This window comes from Alligator mississippiensis, chromosome 13 (assembly GCF_030867095.1).
Source record: "Alligator mississippiensis isolate rAllMis1 chromosome 13, rAllMis1, whole genome shotgun sequence".
Classification (NCBI taxonomy): Eukaryota; Metazoa; Chordata; order Crocodylia; family Alligatoridae; genus Alligator; species Alligator mississippiensis.
This window is the reverse complement of record NC_081836.1, coordinates 1,123,006-1,142,007: the sequence shown is the minus strand read 5'-3', so window position 1 is coordinate 1,142,007 and position 19,002 is coordinate 1,123,006. Positions and strand designations below refer to the sequence as shown.

The window sequence follows — 19,002 nt, the reverse complement described above, 5'->3', positions numbered from 1 at the left end:
CTCCAGGTGGCAGGAGACTGGCCAGCACGGGGTGCTGTCTGCCCTTCCCCAAGGCTCAGCTCTCCCTGTGCCTTGCAGACACCGGTGTCCCTCTCCACGGGTTCGGTGCCACTGTCCGTCACAGCGTCGCTTCAGCTCAACCATGCCCAGGAGGACTCCAGCCGCTGCTCAGACAACTCGAGCTATGAGGAGCCGCTGTCACCTGTCTCGGCCAGCTCGTCAGCCTCGCGCCGACGCCAGGGTGAGCGCGACATGGAGCTGCGCGACATGGAGCTGCCCGACATGCACATGCGGGACCTGGTGGGCATTGGGCACCACTTCCTGCCTAGCGAGCCTACCAAGTGGAACGTGGAGGACGTCTACGAGTTCATCCGCTCCCTGCCTGGTAGGCATCCCTGGCTTCCCACCACCCTGGGGTTACGGGTACTGAGCCTGAAGGCCTGGAGGGCTGCTTCTCCGGTCGCAGGAGACGGCACAGAGCTGTCCTGGGGGACCGGGGCTGGGGCTGGGAGCCGATATGGTGAGGGCCAGATGAGCTGCAGACTGCCTGGCCCCCTCCTGCCCCACATCCAAGAACTCCTGGCCAGGCTGGGAGGGCCTTTGGAGGTGTGGGGGATGCCTCCCTTGCCCCTCTGCTGCGTGTTGTCCCCTGAGCGTCAGGCTAGGCCGTGGGGCCTCTGCTCCCTCTCCTGACCCTGCATCTTGCCCGTGCAACATCTGCCAGCCCTTGCCAGGGTTAGTTCAGTGGGATCCTGGACTTGCATGCCCAGCCCTGTGTGCTGCTCGCATTGTCCCCTCCATGCCACAGCTGCACAGTGCTGGTCCCCCTGCTCCGCTGATGGCGCCACGCGGTATGGCGGTGTTTGCCAGATCTGGAAACCCGCAGTCACGGCTGCCTCCTCCTCCCCTCAGCAGGGGACAGCGAGTCACAGGGCACCCTGCTTCCACTCTGGCCTCTGGCCTGGAGCCCCCCGACTCGTTGCATCTGGAGCTAGAGCTGGCTTGGGGTATAGCACCTGTCACGCCCATGTTCTCCTGCAGCTGCCTCAGGGCGGGACTTCGAAGCCAAAGCAGAGAGAACAGGGAGGGAAGAAGAAACAGGAGCCCTCAGGGAGGCCTTGCTAGAGCTGGGTCTTAGCTGCCGTGCAACGCTTGCTCCTTACCTCTCCCAGGAGCGGGGCGGGGGCTGTGGTGGGACCGCACCCCGACCTGGCAGCCGGGCTTCCAGAGAGGCTTGATGGGCTGCAGTGGAAGAGGGAGGAGCTGTGCGGGCGGCCTCAGCCAAGGGGGTGGCGCAGGCTCACGGCTGGCGCTGCCTCGCTCCACAGGTTGCCAGGAGATCGCGGAGGAGTTCCGGGCCCAGGAGATCGACGGGCAGGCGCTGCTGCTGCTGAAGGAGGATCACCTCATGAGCGCCATGAACATCAAGCTGGGCCCTGCACTGAAGATCTACGCCCGTATCAGCATGCTGAAGGACTCCTAGAGCCGGCATCTCCCGGGCTGGCAGAGACCTGCCATGGCGCCCGCGGGGACAGCTTGGAGGACGCTGGGCCTAAGGCTCCCCAGGGCCCCAGGCACTGAGCACAAATGGCCCCTCAACACGCTGACGGGCACGGACGCTGTGGGGGTCGATGTCTGCACGGACCCTCCTTCCCTGCCCAGCTGCAGGCAGGGAAGGGTCTGTACATACGTGGTAGCATTAGCTTCCCCTTTCACTCCCAGCCCAGGTCGTGCAAGGGCAAGTTGAGATGGGAGCCTGGGCACGCACCAGATGGGGCAGGGTGCACCTTCTCCAATGTAGGCTAGGCAGCCTCTTGGGAGCCGCCTTTTCTCTATCTCCTTGCCAAGGCTGGACAGGGCGCAGCAGCTCGGACTGGACCCAAACCTACTTGAAACCTCCATGCTAAACAGGATGGTTGCCTTAACGTGGGGTGCGCGGTTGTGCTGACAGCGGTGATGCCCTCTGCTCCGAGCACACAGCCGGGTCGGGCCTGCACAGCAGAGGCTGCTGGGCATGGCGGCATCGTCCTCCATGCAGGCTGGTAACTGAGTGGCATCTCGCACTGTGAAGCTCTTCTGGACGACGGGGCTACTCCTGCTGCAGCACGGGGCAGGGGTGATGCCAGGGTGTGACCACGGCCCTGCCAGCCCAGGTTGCACTGGGGCTGGGGCTCCACTCGTCTCCTCTGGGCTTGGGCACCAGCAGAGCCAGGAGTGGGCAAGGAGCTATGCCTCCCTGCCCTGGGGGGAAACAAGGAGAGATTAGCTCCTTCTGCCTCCCCTTGGCTGGGCCACCCACTCCTTGGCCGCCAGTTGGAGCTGCTTGCTGGACTCCTGTCCCTCCTTTCAGCACAGGTGCTGGGCCTTGCTCCTGTGTCCAAAGAGCCCGTTCTGGCCTCTAGGATTGAGGTCTGATGGCCGGGAGCCTCTTCCTTCTGGCTGTGAGAAGCCCCCAAGGGCCACTACCCCCCTCACCTGAGCAGCCATCTGCCCCGAGCAGGGTAGGGGTGGGGGATGGCCCGGCGCCACAGGCTCTGGTCCCGGCTGCTTGTACAGGCTGTGCAGGGCCTCCCTGCTGCCTGGGCTGCACACACCTCTTTTTAACCCCTTTTTCTGTTGTTTTTAATAAAGCATTGGAAAAAATACCACCCCCTGGCCCTCTATCCCTCCCTTCCCTGCCCATGCTGTGGGGAATAGGGTCCTGGGTTCTGGCAGTGCCTGAGCTGAAGCTCACGAGCGCAGGGGATCGGCTGCGCTGGCTCTTGCTCACAGCTGAGAGCTCAGCCCACGGCTGTGCCGGCTCTGCAAGCTCTGGCAGTGACTGGGGGGACTTGTGTTTGGGTCTGGTTTGTCTGGCTTCCTGTAGGGGCAGAGGCAGAAGGACCAGAGGTCCATGGAAGGGGCACAGGCTTGTGCTGCTGGGGGTGGGCAGGGGGCTGCTGTTCCTGAACTTGCTGTTGTAACTGTACTCGGAGACTCAGCCGTGGGACCCCAGCGTGCTGGGGAGGGGGAATCCTAGCAGCTGGAGCTGGGATATGGGGCTGGCATAGGTTGGGCTCCTGGTGGGCCCAGTTTAGGCCTGGCCCCAGCCCTGCAGCGCACTGAGTGCCACTCTGGCAGGGAAAGCCAGGAGTGGGATGGGGGTGCTCGCGTGAGCACCTTAATATGCCCCAGGAATCAAGGTGCAGGGGGGGCATCTTTGCCTGGGGTGAGGCTGCTGGACTGTGGCTGCCAGTGACTGCCACCGTTGGGGCACCCCAAAGCCACCCCCTTGCACTCCCTGGCACGTGCCTGGCTCCCTGCAGCGGCTGGCCGCAGTAGGGCTCGGGATGGCACTGCAGGCAGCAGTACTGGATGCCAGGACAAGGCCTGCCTGCCTCCACCTGCCCACTGCTATCCACAGGCCCACCACCCCCAAACGGTGCTGCCTGCCAGTGCCCCCTGTCCACCCTGCTCCCACCCCCACCAATGGGGCCTGCTGCATCCTCCCCCACCCCTGGGATGGACCAGCCCATGCCCCGACTGCCCGGCCCCGACTCCCTGGACCGTGCCCCCCAGCCCCTCAGTGGTGGCTGCCAGCCCCCCCCCCCCCCCCCCCCCCCCCCCGGCCACCCAACAACAGATGGGTGCCAGGTGAGGGGTGGGGGTGGAGGGGGTGCTGGTGGGGCAAGGGGCGCCCCCTTGTGGGAAGAGGTGGGTTTGCCAGCAGCATTTGTATATCTATAAAACATCACACGGGGTAGGTTGTAGCTGTGTTGCAGGGGTGCCCCAGGCAGGCAGCAGCGGTCTTGGGGAGCCACGACCCGTCCTTTGCACGCTGAGCGCCCCCCCAGGGTCTGGCCCTCGGCCCAGGCTCCCGCAGCGCTGTGCCGGGGCGCGCTGTGCTGGTGCTCAGCGCTGCGGAGCCCCTGGGTCCGCTGCTCAGCAGGGGAGGGTTCCCCTGGCTGGGCTCAGCCCCGCACCCTTCCCACGCCCCTGTGGGTGCCCCCGCCCCTTGCACTGGCCACGTGCTCGCCCCCCCCCCCGTGCCTTGCTCACAGCTTCCAGCAGAAGAGAGGCACCCAGCCTGGAAGGGCCCCGCACCCGCCCCCCGTGCCAGGCCCCAGCCTTGTGGGCAGTTATTAGCACAAGGCCTTCCCGCAGTTGCCCCCTTGCCCCCCCCCATGGGCAGAAGCACGAAGCCCCCGTGGCTGCCGATTCCCTGTGGCACGAAGATTGACCCCCATGAGCGCTGGGTTGTGGGGCCTGTGCTTCCTTAAGCCACGTATTACGCTGCTCCCACCCCTGTGCGCTGCTAGGCCAACAGCCAGGAAGGGCAAGCCCGAGCGGCTCGTGTCCCAGGGCTGCACAGGAGCTGCAGCGCTTTGTTCCCCACGATGATTTCATGCCGGGGGAATGCAGACGCCAGCCTGTCCTTCTGACACCCGGCACTTAAGGTGGCTCGCGTCCGGGCAGGTTGGGGCTGGTCTCCCCTTGTCTCCGGCATCCATTAAGAGGAGCAAAGCTCTGGACGGGGGATACTGGAACCTGCTTGTTTGAGGGGAGCGAGGGGACTGCCAGCTCTGCAATCGGCTCCCGCGGGACAGAGCTGTAGGGAGAGAAGTAGGATCTGGGGGGACGGGGAGGACACATTTAGTGAGCTCGTGGCTGCATCTTGGCGAGAGGAACTGAGGTGAGGAGTCAAGGGGGCAATTCTCTTCCACATCATGTAAAGAGAGAGCGAGGGCAGGGAGCAGCTTCGAGGCTGCCACGGGCACCGGGGGGCAACAACAGCTCTGCCTACAGCACAGCACCGGTGAGTGAAGCCTGCGGCCAGGCCCTGGCCCTGGCAGCATCCTGCCTCCCAGCACTGCTCTCCCAGGGACCACGGCCTACACGCGGCTGGCGGGGTGCAGAGGACAAGCAGGCTGTTAGTCTGCGCCCGGCTGGCGGGCTGTGCGCGGGGAGAGTGTGCAGAGCGGTGACGAGCTGTTCGCCACGCACTGTGCCGGGTAGAGAGGGCCCCAGACCCGTAAAGCAGGGGAGAGAATGGATGCTCACCTCCCAGCGCTGTGAACCGAGTCATCCACGTGCCGTTGGGTGCTTCCAGCCTCCCAGTGAAACCCGGGCTCCTCTATGGGCTGGGGGATCCCCGCTGACAGAAGGTGGCAGCTCGCCACTTCCTTTCCCTTTCTGTCCGTGACAAGGAGTTTAGCAGTCACAGGTTTGCTGGACTTTGACGGCCATGCGAGCGCTTCTGCTGGGCCCTCCGCCAGCACCCGTGCATCGCAGCTGGGGCACCGGGCCAGTCACCGCAGCCCTGCCCAGGCTGGCTCCGACCCTCGTAAGCAGCCAGGCGAGCATGGCCATAGCTGGCTCGGATGCAAAGTGATTGCCACCAGCTTTGACATCCCTCGGTCCGTCAGATGGCCCTTTCCCAAGGCGTGGGTCACCGGTCGCTAGCAGTCTTGGACATCTCCTTTGCTCTTGCAACCAGGCACCAGAAGGCTCCTTCTCCGCAGATCCAGCATTTCTCACGTGACGTGATCTCATTAGAGCTCGGTGAGAAGCCTTAACCACCTGCAGGCCCTGGCGTCCCCTGCCTCGTGGCTATGCCACGCAGCCCTGCAGCCTTCTGCTTGTTCATCTCATCCAGGCATCCTCTACCTCACTCTCTCATTCGTTTAGCCAAGGCTTTCGTCAGAGACCAGCCCTGCACCCTGCGGTCTTGCTCTCTGCTCACAGCTCTCAGGAATGCCTCCCCCTGACCCGGCTCTTCCCAGGCTCTGCCAGCACCTCGCCTCCCTCATCAGTAACAGAGCATCCAGGGAAACCGAAGTGTTTGGCCAGAGGCATCCACCTTTCTGGGGCTGCGGTCAGGTCAGAGGCCGTTCCTTCTTGCACAGAAGGAGCCAGTGCAGACAGCCGGAGCACTGCAAGCAGGGGTGGCATATGTGATGTTGGCAGAGGAGCAGGGGAGCGAACCCACATTGTCTGCGATGACGGTCTGCATTGGTGAGGGGGCGTCACTCGCATCTGGGGCTGGAGCAAGATCTGGCACCTTGGAGAGAAGAGGAGTCAGGTAGCCTGTTGCTGGAGAGACGCCGTGTGAGGCTGGGGGCTGCCGGTCAGCCAGGACACGTTTGTCCCCCATGGCTATCTTGAGATGGCCACACTTCCAGAGGTATTTCATGATGTGTCTAAGGCGTTCAAGCTGGGGGCTGTAGGTGACAGCCAGAAGGACTCTGTTGTCCTTGTCTTGGATTGATATTGCAGCAGGGCAGAGCAGGGCTCGGAGTTCGGCTCCGTGGCTTTGCATGGCTGCAGTTTTAGGGTGGTGTTGAGACTGTAGGAGTCCTTGCTCCAGATCCTTAGGCGTGCATCCTGGCCAGAGGGATCAGAGCAGATACGGTGGTAACGTAGAGCTTGGCTGGAGACGCTGGACCTAGCAGCGTGTTCGGGATGAGAACTACTGGCGTGGAGGTCGCTGTAGTGGCCGGTTGCTTTCCAACACTATGTGGAGGTGAAGTGACCATCACAAACTTTCACAGGGGTGTCCAACCAATGAATATGCTGAGGGGAGTCAGTTTGACGGGGTGGGGGGGAACCATTCGGATCCTCTCTGTCAAGTCTAACCTGTTCTTGAACATTTCCAGGCCTCGAGAGTCTGCACCTTTTCTAGGCAGCCTGTTCCAGTGCTTTATTGCCCTCAGAGTGAGGAAATCCTTTCTGATTGCCAGCCTAAATTTCCTCTGTTATAGTTTGAGGCCTTTGCTCCCAATTCTGACTCCTTCAGCCACAGGGAAAAGTCTATCTCCACCCGCCGTATAGCAGCAGTTCGAGGTCTCCCAGCCTGTCCTTGAAAGCCAAGCTTCCCAGACCTCCCAGCATTTTTGTCCCTCTCCAATGGACTCGTTCCGATCTGTCCACATCCTTCTTGAAGTGTGAGGCCCAAAGCTGGACACGGGATGCCAGGTGAGGCCTCACCAGCTGCAGGACAATGTTAGCGCGCTCCAGGCCACTGCTTGGCTATGCAGACGGCTTCGGGTCAGCACTGAGGCTCTGCTCATTTCCAGCTCCTCTGCACATCCCCGCTCTCGTGTTCAGGTTTCTGCCCACTGTAAAAACAGCAGGGCTGGACCAAGGGGGCTTTTGCATTTGGCTTATTCCCGTGTGATTGATAACACTGGGTAAGACTTAGAAGGGAGGAAGGAGTCTCAAAGCACCTCTGGTGGCAATATCAGTATGTAAGCCCAGGGTGTGAGAGCTGCCCGGCTCCATCGGGTTTCCTGGCACTTGGGCAGCCAAGTGTCGCTGGCTACAGCGCGGGGGTCTTGCCTGCTGCTCCTGGGTGAGGGCAGGTGGCCGAGGGGCCACGTGTGCATGTGCTGACTCCTCCCAGGAGTCAAATACCCAGACAAGTGCACACCAGCAAGGGGGTGGCATGGGCCGAGTAGAACCCCCCCCCCCATTATGTCTGCCCCTGCCGCTCCCCGAAAGCAGCACTCAGCCTCCCGCTGGCTGCAGTGGGACAAGCTCAGACCCACGGCAATCCACTGTGTCCGCTGCCGTCAGCTTGCTCGTGCTCGGCCCCAACCACGCAGACTCGGCAAACCAGGCCAACAGAGACCCCGCGGGTCCTTACGGTTGTCTCCACTCACATCAAAGCATCAGAGGCGAGCGCCACGGTCCTGCTAGCCCTGTGGCCCCCGGCCTCATGTGAAGGCCAAGCACCCGGTTTTGTGCCTTGGTCCCACTCTAGTGCTTCCTGCCTGGGGACTTGCTTGGGTACCTGAGATGCCCAGCAGCTGGCAAGCTTCAGAGCCCTGCTTCCGCTTGCTGGTGCTGGCTAAGCTCCACGCGGGTGGGCAAAGGGAGGGTGCAGCCAGGCCTGGGCGCTGAAGGCTACGGCACTCCCCCTTCACGACTAGTTACCCAAGTAGGTCTGGCCAGCCACAGCACAGCAGGATAGATGCCCTGCGCTCTGCTGGCTGCTCCAGGCTGCAGCTGTGTCCAGCTGTGCCCCCTCTGCTTTGTGCAGTGCCCTGCGTCCAACCCGCACAAGTTGCATCGTCCCTTCCACCTCGCTCGTGCATCTAATGGGCTCGTGATTTCCATCCGCACCTGGAGAAACTGCCTGGAGCTGAAGCGACTTACCCAGTGGCACAGCGTGAGTCCGTGGCAGAGACCCGATGCCGAGCCCACCGGCTCTCATCCACAAAGCCACCGCAGGCGCCTGGCTCGAGCCTCCGGTCACCTCACAACAAAGAGTCCGGGGCGGGCAGCCTCTCAGGAGTTTGCATGTACAGTTTATTTTTTTCACAACAGAGAAATACAAAGAGCAAAATTCTTTTTCTTTTTTTCCTGACGCCGGCCGGTCAGTTGGCTGGATTTTAAACATAATGCAAACTTTCCATTGGGAAGCCACAGCCTCTGCAGGGCTTCCCACTCACCACAATGCAAGACAGAAACAGGGGAGGGGGGGCTTTTTTTTTCCTTTTTCTTTTTTTAATAAGGTATTAACTAGCTCTAGAGACATGTGGCCTGGATTCTCATATAGAAAAAAAAGGAAACAAACAAAAAAAAAAGAGATGTGTTAACAGTATGTATAAGAGGCCTATTTACACGGTATTAACATGCTGACAAAAAAGGTTACAATATTGAATATCGTACAACATCACGTCAGAAACAAAGAGCAGGGGACAGGGCCGAGGAATAAAAAGAGGTTCAAATTAATAAACAGAGGAGTAGGCAATAAACAAACAACCTGGTAAAACAATGATATAGTTAAGGCTTAAAAAGTGTATAAAAAAATAACACAGTTAATATCCAAAACGGAACCGAAGAGTACATAATATATATGAGTTTTGTCTAGTCTTTCTGGGAGGTGGGGCTGTTCTTCCTTCTCTGTACACAGGTCCTATGTACACGCGCTCAGGGCGGGCATGGCTTTGCAAGCATGTGGAGAGGAGCCAGTCTGCTTGCCAAATCGGGGAGTCCGTGTCACCTGCGTGGCGGGAAACCCGGACTGCGGAGTCAGTGCTGGGGGCCGAGAGGCACGTCCCCTCCCCTGGGGCAGGAGGACCTCTTCTGCTTTTAAAGACCCCTGCGGCTAGAGGACCCGTCTTCTGGTAGGTCCTTTGCGAGAGACCTGGCACAGCCCCGCTGGGACTGGGGGTGGGGGGGAGTGCGTCTCACACCAAGGCCTGGGAGAGGCTCAGCTGGAGAACCAGCGCCCGCAGCCAGTGCCACCAGCTGGGCTGCAGTGGTGCTGGGCTCTCCAGCAGTCAGGGTGGGCACTGCCCCCTGCACCTCCTTATTGCTGCATCCCCTTCCCTGGGACTGGAGGGGGCTGTTGGCAGCTCTGCTTGGCCTCCGCAGAGGCGAGGCGGGCACCTGGTGCCAGTCACCCTCAGCCCAACTGCCCCTGGAGCCAAAGTCCACCAGGTGTGGCCGGTACAGTGGAGGGGAAGACCGACACGGCCCAGGACAGCGAGCAGCCCCCTCTGAGCACCCAGGGCAGAGCAGGCGAGACGGTCCTTGGGTCCCAGGTGCAGCCGCGGGAGATCTGCTCCCCGCTGGTCCCTGTGCTCATTCAGGAGAGCGCCAGCCTGTTCCACGGACCCTGGGAGCTGCATTCATACTTAGACTCCCCCAAGAGCCTGCCCTCGCCCTCCTGAGCCCATGGCAGCTGGGTCAGCCCCAGCTGATCACAAGTGCAGGCCCCAGCAGAGCTATACTGACCACAGCAGTATTTGGAAACAGCCGCTTTGCCCTGCTCAGCCATTTTCAATCTGGATTCTAGCATGGAGAGAGCTGGGTTATGGGTGGGTTATGCTCAACCAGTCAGACCACATGCAGCTGGGCGCTGGGACCCGGTTTGAACATGGCGGGAGGTGGCTCAGCTTGTGGAGAGGGTTCGACGGGGATCAAAAGTGGTTTTGAAGCGGGGCTAGGCTCAAAGGACCCTGTGCCTGACCCCGGAGGCCTCCTGCTCGCTGCCGGCAGCCACCCAACGCACGGGCTGCCCTGGCCAGCTGGTCTCCGGGGCTCTCCGCACCATCAGCAGTTTCTCCTCATCCCAACCACAATAGGGAGGTGCAAGCACGACCTGCAAGAGCCATCCAGCCACCCCCAACCTCCATGTCTGCAGGGCCTGGACGCTGCAGTGGCCCAGGGCCTGGCTGCTTGTGGGGTGGCACCTGGCAGCCGGACCAGACAGGCATGTTGTGACTCCTCTGGCAGTGCAGGGGATGTGCCCTGGAGCTGTGCCAGGGACACAGACAATGGAGAGGAGGGGACCTAGTGCGGAGGGGCTGGGGCACCACCTGCTCAGGGCTCCATCATCCTGCACGTCTCTGGGGCACGGAGACATTCCTGGTCTGCAGCCCTGTTGGCAGAGGGCGCGGGAGGGCTACCGGCTTCACAAAGAGCTGGCTCCCCTTTCGCGGGCACTCGCTTCCTGTCCTTCCGTCCCCATGCCGCCTCGCTCAGCTCACCCGGGGCAGCTCACATAGCTCAGCACCCGCGGGGAGCAGAATCATGCTCATGCTCCCCTGTCCTGGGCACATGCATCTCCTCTGAGCACGGGCCTGCAGACAGCTCTAGTTACCCCAGCAGGGCCGGGGGGCAGGATGTGAGCGGCTACCAGCCCCATGCTCCCACTTGTAGCTCTCTCCTCCACACCGTGCCCGAGCGCCTGCCCTGCTCGTGCCAACGTGGCAGGGACAGTGGCCTAGGAGGGGTGGGGATGCTCCCAGGCTGGCCGGCTCCTGGGCCGGCCAAACACTGCCCTGCACACGGTGCCCTCCCTTGTCTCTACCAAGGAGGCGCGGCTTGCAGAGACCCCTGTCCACAGCGGGCCATGCCCTGTCTGGATCGGGCTGGAGGTTGCCTGGGTCAAACAGAAGGAAGCACGGCACGCTGGGACTCCAGCCCGCCACGGCCACGGCCACGGCCACGCACAGCCAACGGCGCCTGCACTGGGAGGTGTCGGCTCTGTGGGCTGTGCCTCTGAATCGCCCTGCACATCCTGCTCTTGCCCCCTGGCTTACACAGCCCTGGCTGCAGCCCGGCCGAGCACCAATTGAGTCCTCCAGTGGCCCGCACTTACCTCAGCCTCAGCACGGGCAGCACGGGGAGCCCCAGCGCGGCCAGGGGGGCGCGTGCATGGCCCACAGCCCTGCCTGTGCCGTGGGGCAGGTGGGCGAATACAGCACAGCACCAACAGCATGAGGTACGTGAAAGGAAGCAGCCGGTGTCCCAAAGCAGCTGGACGGCAGGGTGGAAGCACGTGCTCCAGGGACAGAGGTACCGGGACAAAGGTCTCCCTCCTGCAGTGCTGCTTGGCAGGCCTGGCACCAGGCCACTGCTTGCATGCCCATCTCTGCCTGCGCGGGCTCTCACTCTCCAGCCAACAGATGAACCCTCTCTCCTCTCGCCGGCCTCACAGCGGCTCCTAAGGAGTCCAGGAGAGGTCAGCGATGCCAAGAGCCGGCCCTCCACCGAGCCGTGGTCATGTCCCAGGGGCTCCTGAGAGTGACGGTGGGGGAGCCCGAGCGCCTGGCCCTGGGTCCTGCCCTGCCCCGCGGCCTCCAGCGAGTTTGTGTCCGGGTTTGATTTTCTGTTCTAGCAGCACCAACTTCTTGGCCAATAAATAGATATATATTTGTATCCAAAATGAGAAGAAAGGGAAGGAGTGGCCAGGGGAGGGGCAGAGAAACAAATGGGAACAAAAGAAAGAAGAAACCAAACACAGAGATTCAAAGTGCTCTGAAATCGTCTTTGGATGTCACCAAAACTGCGGGCTGGGTCCCGGCATCCCCATGGGGCATGGGAGGGACCAGGGCCAAATACAAATGCATTTGTTTCTCCCACGAATGCGGCTCGCTGCTGTCGTGCCCGCTGCCCAGCGGGCCTGGGCGCCGGCGGTGGTGCTGGGGGTGGTTCTCGTGACCGTCTCCAAGCTGCTCCCTCGCCCCGACGATCTGGAACTGGAGGGAGGGAGGGCTGCGCGGGGTAGAGGGAGGGAGCCCCGGGTTAGATGAGTGAGATCCGCACTGGGATGCCGGGTGACTCCGTCCTTTGAGGCGAGTGCTGGCTCACTAGGTGCTCCACCACGGTGTGTTTGGACATGTGCTTCATCAGGTACGTCTCCTGAGGGGACAGAGACCTCCCGGGGTCAGCAGTGTGGCTGGGAGCCGCCAGGGCCCGCGCACCCCGTCTGCAGCTTGGACTTCAGCGCCCCAGGAGCCCTGTGCCCAGAAGGGGCCTGTCCCTGCCATCAGCTTGTCCCCCCTGCCCCGCCGCCGTGCTATGGAAAGCTGCACCATGACAATTCCCCTGGCTCTCCCGGGGATCTGGGAGCTCAGCTGGACGGTCAGAAGGGACTCTCGCTCACCAGCCCCTCAGCTGGTCTGTGAGTGCCTCCGGCACCCACCTGCTCCTTAGGGCCCTTCCTTCCTGAGCAACGGGCCCACGCGTGTCCCCGTGGAAGCACCGGGCCAAGGAGCAGGACCCTGCCCCTGCCCCAGGGGCTGGGGCGGCGCAGGCAGGAGACGCGAGTGCGCCGCTGCCCACCCCCACAGGCCCCGCGCCACGCTCACCGAGGTATAGGCCCTGCCACACATGCTGCAGCAGTAGGCCTTGGCGTGTTTGATGGCGTGTGCCGAGAGGTGGATCTGCAGTGAGGCTGAGTCCGTGTACGCCCGGTAGCAGTTTGGACACTTGTAGGGTTTGTCCTTGTTGTGCTGTCGCTGGTGAGACTGTGGGGACAGACGGCGTCACCCAGTGCCACACTGCCACCCCCCGCCAGCTCCCCGTGACCCTGTTGCCCCCCACCCCCGGGAGCCCTGCATGGGGAGCCACAGATGGCATCACCCAGCTCAGCACCAAACAGCAACACCTCAACCCTTCCCGGCTCTGCACAGCCCTGGCCTGGAGATGGGGGCAGAGAGCACGATGACTGGCAAAGTCCGGTCTGCTCCCAAGCTCCAGGCCAAGACCCTCAGCCCTGTGACAGGGCCCTGCAGTCCTGCCTGGGGCCAGGCCCAGGCTGCCCAGGATTTGGGGAGGGGAGGGAAGGGCGGGGGGCTCCACGACCCTATCAACGCCCTGCCTCCTTCCTCCACCCGCCATGCGCCTCTTGCCCTCCTGCTCCCACCAGTGCTACTACCCCTTGCTTTCCCCTTCCCTAGGCCCCGGGGACCCCCTGCACTGTGCCACGGGCACGTGGGCACCCAGGGCCTCCACACTAACCTGGAGGTTGGAGAGCTGCGTGAAAGCCTTTTCACAGCCGGGGTGCGGGCACTTGTAGGGTCTGTCACCAGTGTGAATTCTGCAACACAGCGCGAGGCGGGAGGTCAGGCACGGCAGCCATGGCAGCTCCGGCTGGGTGCATGGCCCAGCACCCTGCCACGGGGTGGGCCAACTCAGCCAGAGGCCTCTCCCTTCTTCCATCCCGGCCCACAGGCTGGGGCAGCAAGAGCCTGAAGCGAGGGCACGGGGCTGCACCCTGCTCAGGGCATCCTGACCGGGCTGCGTGGGTCACGAGCTGCATCCCAGCCCTGGAGGGCCAGCCAGGCAGAGGCGGGTGCGGGGCTGGTCCGGACCGACGCAGCACCCAGCATTAGATCGAGGACAGAGGCGGTGGAAGGGGCGCAGGGACCCACGCCCTGGCAGGAGCTGCTGCAGCGCTCCCGCCCCTGGTGGCTCCTTCTGCAACTGCCCTGGGGGGGCGGAAGCAGCAACACCGTATCCATGGCAACTGCAACCTTGTGGCAGCCCCCGGCCACTGTCACATCCGGGTGAGGGCGGGGACACAGGCAGGGCACAACTGCCCCGGCCCTGCCATGCGGCCGTGGCAGACACAGGGCCGTCTTCCCACGGCTCCCTTCCCCTTCGGTCTTCGGCCTTCGGCCTTCGGCCTCGCTCAGCCAGAGGCAGAGACAGCGGGAGGGCCAGAGCCGTCCTCTCCCACCTGCCTTCGTTCCCAGGAGCTCATGGACCAGGAGGCAATTGCCCGTGTACCGCCCGGAGCAGAGGGACTGGCACCGCTGTCCGAGCGCAGCCATGTGCTGCTGGGCTCAGAAATGCTGCCCACAGCCACTGCCGCGGCCAGGGACTCCCCCAGGCCCACCAGCACCACGGTCCTGTGCTCGCCCAGCGCGTTGTGGGGTGGGCTCCTGGAGCACCGGAGCCCCGGGGCGCTGTCAGGGCCATGCAGGGCTGCAGCTTTTCAGCCACCAGTGAGAAAGGGGGCCAATAACTCAATCAGCCCAGAGCCAAAGCCTCACCTGGGGAGGCTGCCCAGCCCACCGCGGCCTGCGGCCCAGCCCCTCACCTGGTGTGCTGCTGGAGGTGGGAGAGCTGGCGGAAGGACTTCTCACAGTACGAGCAGTGATAGGGCTTCACGCCCAGGTGGATGCGCAGGTGCTGGGCCAGGTAGGAGGCGTTGGCGAAGGACTTGGAGCAGTGTGGGCACTTGTGGGGTTTGGCCTCGGTGTGCGACTTGGAGTGGATCTGCATCTCCGACTTGGTGAAGAAGGTCAGGGGGCAGACTTTGCACCTGGGGGACAGCAAGAGGTCCCTGGCTCAGGCAGTGTCCCAAGAGTGGAGACCACAACCCGACCCTTGGACTGAGCCTGCTGATGCCTGCGGGATACCACCAGCAGCACGTGGATGCAGGAGCCCTGGGTCAGGGACAACATGGGGCACTAGGGCCTTGCCCATGGGAGCTGCACTGGGCAGATTACCTGGCAGCCTGCCCAGGCTCACCCCCCGCGTCTCCCCGCAGCTGGGGGCTGGGCCTGCCGCATCCTCCAGGCTGGCTGCTCAAGGGAAAGCCTGCGAGGACACAACTGCAAGGTGGGCAGGAGGCCTCTGAGCAGAGGCCTGGCCAACCACGACTTGACCCTCCCTTGGCCATGGAAACCAGGAGCTGGTACAAGAACAGAAGGGGGCTGTTCCCCTGCACAGCCAGGGCCCCGGGGGTAAGAGCAGCGGGAAGGGAATGGGGCAGGGGCAGCTTGTGCGGTGGGGGCGGCCCACCCAGGGCCTCTGGGGTAGGAAGAGGTGGTACTGTACCGCTTGTGTCCCAACCTGTAGGTTTTCCCCTCTTTAGCAGTCTCGCCTGAGGCCAGGATGGGGTAGGGCACCACCAGGACGGGCGGCCCCGACGGGTTCTCAGCCTTGATCTTCTTCCGCCCGCGCTCCGACTTGGGCGCCCCCAGCAAGCTGTGGCCCTGGATTGTCTTGATGGAGTCCAGGAGGGGTGGGCTGGTGATCCCTGAGATAAGGGTGGGCGAGGAGGCGATGAGTCTGCTCTGGCTGGTGGAGGTGGGGGTGGAGGGCGTGCTGGTGCCGGTGCCCGTGCCTGTGCTGGTCTCTGAGGTGCTGACTGCCGGGGCGCGGGAGGCCAGCCCTAACCCTGAGAGACAGAAGTGTGAGGAAGGGGCAGTCAGTAACACCCCTGTGCAGTGCCCATGTTCACACCATGGCAGAGAGGCAGAGAGACGTGAGGCTGGAAGGGAGCTCCAGAGGCCACATCCTGAGGCAGGACCAGCCCAGACGACCCTAATCTGAACTCTACACAAGACGACCCTCAGCCCTGACACAGCACAGACCTAACACCCGAACCTGCCCAGGGAAAGCAGGGGAACCGCAGCAGCCAACGTCCTGCTTCTATAACAGGCTGTCTATTCACTCGAGAGGTCCCAGGTAGAGACTGTGCCCCCCGCTACAGAGGAAGGCAAAACCCCCACAGCCCGTACCAATCTGACCAGGGGGTAAAAGTCCTTCCTGAGCCCGAATATGACATCAGTCTGATCCTGAGCAGAGGGGCAGGACCCTTTAGCCAGGAACCTCTGGCTTTGCTCCTAGCAGGAGAACCAGCGCAGTCCAGCTGAAGTCCCAGCCTTGGCTGTGGCCAACTCCCAGCGTCTCTGGGAAGGCTTAAAAACGCCCTGGCATCGAGCAGAAAGGGGCAGGGGACAGGAGCAACCAGCAAAGCCCAGAGGCCTGGGAAATATCTATGGGTGAAAATGGGCATTGCTGACAAGTGGCTGTCCAGCCTCTCATGAAACACCTCCAGCTGTCAGCTTGAAGCCCCCAGGCCTTGGTGTCGAGCTCCGCCACCGACAGCCTCGCACAGCCAGCTGCTTACCTGTGACGGTGCTGGTGGCCGGCCGGGCATGCAGGGCCACATCGGGCTGGGGAACAGCCTGTGGATGCAGCCCGGGGACCTGCTGCAGCTTGGGGAGCGACATGATGGACTGGCTGCTCTCGGCGGGCGAGGGAGGCACCAGCAGGGGCTGCTGGGAGGAGACCGAGGTGGGCGGCAGGTGTGGGGGCCGGATCTTCTCTGCCATCAGCTGCTCCTTGATCTTATTGATCAGAACCAGGTTGTCCAGCTGGGAAGGGGAAAGACGGGGGCATGGGTCATGGGCAGATGCGGAGGACAGCAGGGACCTGCCCCACCAGGGAGGGGGCACTGCCACAGGGGCACCAGCTGCTCCCACCTGCATGGGAGGTGCCCCTGCACCCACCAGCAAGCACGGAGCTGCCCCCCAACCCGAGCCACACAAGTGTTTCTTTTCTCCCACCGCACCTGCTCAGGGGGGCTCCGCTGTGCCTGTTGGGGGCTGGATGCTGCCTCCGACATGTCTGACATCCCCACGGCCTGCCCCGAGGCCTGCCCCGAGGCACGAGTATGTGGCTCTGGGCTCCTGCCCCACACTGTCAACCAGCACTGCGTGCTGTGCTGCCTCCACTGCCCAAGGCTGCCCCACTGACCCCCTGTGCTGGTAGCAACAGGCCCCTGCGCAGGCGACAGCAGGGGCAGCTGTCACGCTGGGTCACAAGCAGACGAGGACAGCTCATCCCTGCTGAGCCCCAGGGTCAGACTGGGGTCTCCTCCCAATGGCCGTTGCAGACAGGACGGGTTCAAGGGCACCCCCCATGCCCACCACACCACCTTTACCACCTCCCCCTGCACCCGGAGCCTCTTGGCCCCTGCTTCACCACCACTTGCCCACATCCTTCAGTTCCCTCCATCTCTCCCAGGAGCTGGTCCCTCCAGCCCCTGACCCAGGTCCTGCTGCCCTGCCAAGGCTCCTTGGCCCCAACACAACCAGCAGCAAGCTCGACCTGGTGTCTCGCTGCCCTGCAGCTGGCTGGTGCCCGGTCCTCCCCCTCTCGCTGGGGCTGCAAGGCAGTCTTACCTGGCTGGGCATGGTGGGAGGGGGAGGCCAGAAGTAGGGGTTGTTAAAGCGAGGCTCCGCCATCCTGCAAGAACAAGGAGACAGTTACAGGCTGGAACTGGCTGCAGTGCCCAGAGCCCCCCTGCCCCCGCTGGGATCACTGGGCCACCCCGCAGCGCCGTCCCTCCCGCGCCTGCCTGCGGGGCCCAGCACCGCCTCCCGGACGCAGCACAGACCATGCAGGGATCACGCCAACACAAGACAATACCCACAGGCCGCGCGGCTGCCAGGGCTCCCAGAAGCTGCGGGGACCCGTGTCAGCTCCCTGGAGGTGCACGCACCGAATACAGCTGCAGATGACTATTGCCTCGCACTCACCCTTGCTAGAGCCTGCCAGGCCAGGCCAGACCACACCCTCCAGCCGGGCAGAGGTGGGAGATGCCGGCCCAGGAGATTCGGTTCCCGAGCAGCACAGCATCCCTCGCCCAGACGGGCTGCAGCAGATGGGCCCAGAGGCCTCAGAGCAGTAACAATGCCCGCTGCCTCTCAGCCTATCCATGCTCAGCAGGCAGCTGGCAGAGAAGCCCTTGAACCACCCCAGGCACCAGCCTGGACCAGCCTTGCCTCTTCATAGGACTGACACCTAACAGCCGCTTGAGCAGGGCCTCCACACCAAGCCGCACCCTGCGGGTCTCCAGCCAGACACGCCATAACTTAGGACAGCCCAAACCCGAGGCCTTTGGAAATTCAGCTCTACATGCAAGTGTCCAACAAGGCTGGAGGACCGGCACGCCAGGGGCCATTTGCAAAAGACATAATGCTTATTTGCATTCATCACATATGTAAATATGTGGCAGAAACTACTGAGGCTTTGATGCTTCCGGTTTCACAACACGCTGCCCTGCTTGTCCATCCCTGGCTGCCTCTCTTCCTGCTCAAGTCAATCTGACCCCTCTTGCAAAGAGAAAGCGAGATGCTGAAGTGAGAAGGCTCAGTCCCGCGTGCCTTTGGCAGCTGCAGCTGGACTGAAAATTTGCCCAACGACATCAGTAAATAGGACCTGCATAGTCTGGCGAGCCAGGAGCACCCCGCTGCCCCAGAGCAAGGAGCACCAGTGGGGCCATGCTTCAGGCAGCACGTGTGTCTCCAGACCAGGCAGAAGTACACTACAGCACAAACTGGAGATGCTGGGATGACATCCCAGCTCCTTCACTGCATTTCACAACCCACTTCAGCAGTCCTGGCCTCATCCCGCTGCCTGGGGGATTACTGTTATCTGTCCACGTCACAGATACACTAGCTGAATGTTGTCTCTGCAGCTGAACTCGGGGCCCTGGGTGCATGTGCAACTTGCCCAGGGAAGAGCAGGGCCTGTCGTGGAGCATAAATGGCTCAAGCCACCATCACTGCAAACACAAGCCCTCTGGGCTGCTCTCACAGGCAGCAATTAGCTCTGACCGACTCCGAGCTGATGGCATGGCTTAGGGTAGCAGGTCTCCACCTTGGCAGACTCAGAAAGGGCCAGCTCTCAGCTTCCACTCTTTTTGACTGCAGAAAAACTCTAGAGCAACTCTTTCGTTGCAAAGAACTGGGAAAGGCCCCAGCAGGGCAGAGCGGCTTGGCACTCTGGATTCCTGGTTGAGCTCTCTGGTTTCTCCTGCAAACCACGCATACACCCCCAGCAGTGGTAGCGCTGCCTGTGCCTGGCACCTGCAGCACCCTGGAGAGGCTTCGGGGCCAGGCTGCTGGCCCGAGGGCTGGCCTGCTCATGGCCACTGTGGGGAGAGCTGTGGCTGCGCCCCCTCGCGGGGATGGCGGCATCCAG

At 62.7% G+C, this 19,002-nt stretch overlaps 2 protein-coding genes and 1 long non-coding RNA gene across 13 annotated transcripts in view; 2 read left to right on the top strand and 1 right to left on the bottom strand.

The window, feature by feature from the left end:
* The window catches only part of PHC2 (polyhomeotic homolog 2), a 59,085-nt gene extending 56,440 nt beyond the window's left edge, over positions 1 to 2,645 (top strand). For all 6 annotated transcript variants that reach the window (XM_059716289.1, XM_059716291.1, XM_059716290.1 and 3 more), the window contains 2 exons: positions 79 to 385; positions 1,329 to 2,645. In XM_059716289.1, the coding sequence (XP_059572272.1) occupies positions 79 to 385; positions 1,329 to 1,483 (462 nt within the window). In that variant the 3' untranslated portion in view covers positions 1,484 to 2,645. The remainder of the gene's footprint in view (positions 1 to 78; positions 386 to 1,328) is intronic.
* A 1,375-nt stretch (positions 2,646 to 4,020) lies between these two features.
* On the top strand, positions 4,021 to 8,745 carry LOC132244602 (uncharacterized). The gene is made up of 2 exons (XR_009456206.1): positions 4,021 to 6,954; positions 8,021 to 8,745. It is a non-coding gene; the product is annotated as an uncharacterized LOC132244602 (long non-coding RNA).
* The window catches only part of ZNF362 (zinc finger protein 362), a 35,749-nt gene continuing 25,015 nt past the window's right edge, over positions 8,269 to 19,002 (bottom strand). For 5 of the 6 annotated variants that reach the window (XM_059716296.1, XM_059716297.1, XM_019480170.2 and 2 more), the window contains 8 exons: positions 17,199 to 17,262; positions 16,586 to 16,795; positions 16,142 to 16,388; positions 15,064 to 15,406; positions 14,321 to 14,545; positions 13,237 to 13,315; positions 12,585 to 12,743; positions 8,269 to 12,135 (listed from right to left, as the gene is read on the bottom strand). In XM_059716296.1, coding sequence (XP_059572279.1) covers positions 12,019 to 12,135; positions 12,585 to 12,743; positions 13,237 to 13,315; positions 14,321 to 14,545; positions 15,064 to 15,406; positions 16,142 to 16,388; positions 16,586 to 16,795; positions 17,199 to 17,262 — 1,444 coding nt within the window. In that variant the 3' untranslated portion in view covers positions 8,269 to 12,018. The remainder of the gene's footprint in view (positions 12,136 to 12,584; positions 12,744 to 13,236; positions 13,316 to 14,320; positions 14,546 to 15,063; positions 15,407 to 16,141; positions 16,389 to 16,585; positions 16,796 to 17,198; positions 17,263 to 19,002) is intronic. The other variant, XM_059716295.1, reaches the window with a different exon arrangement.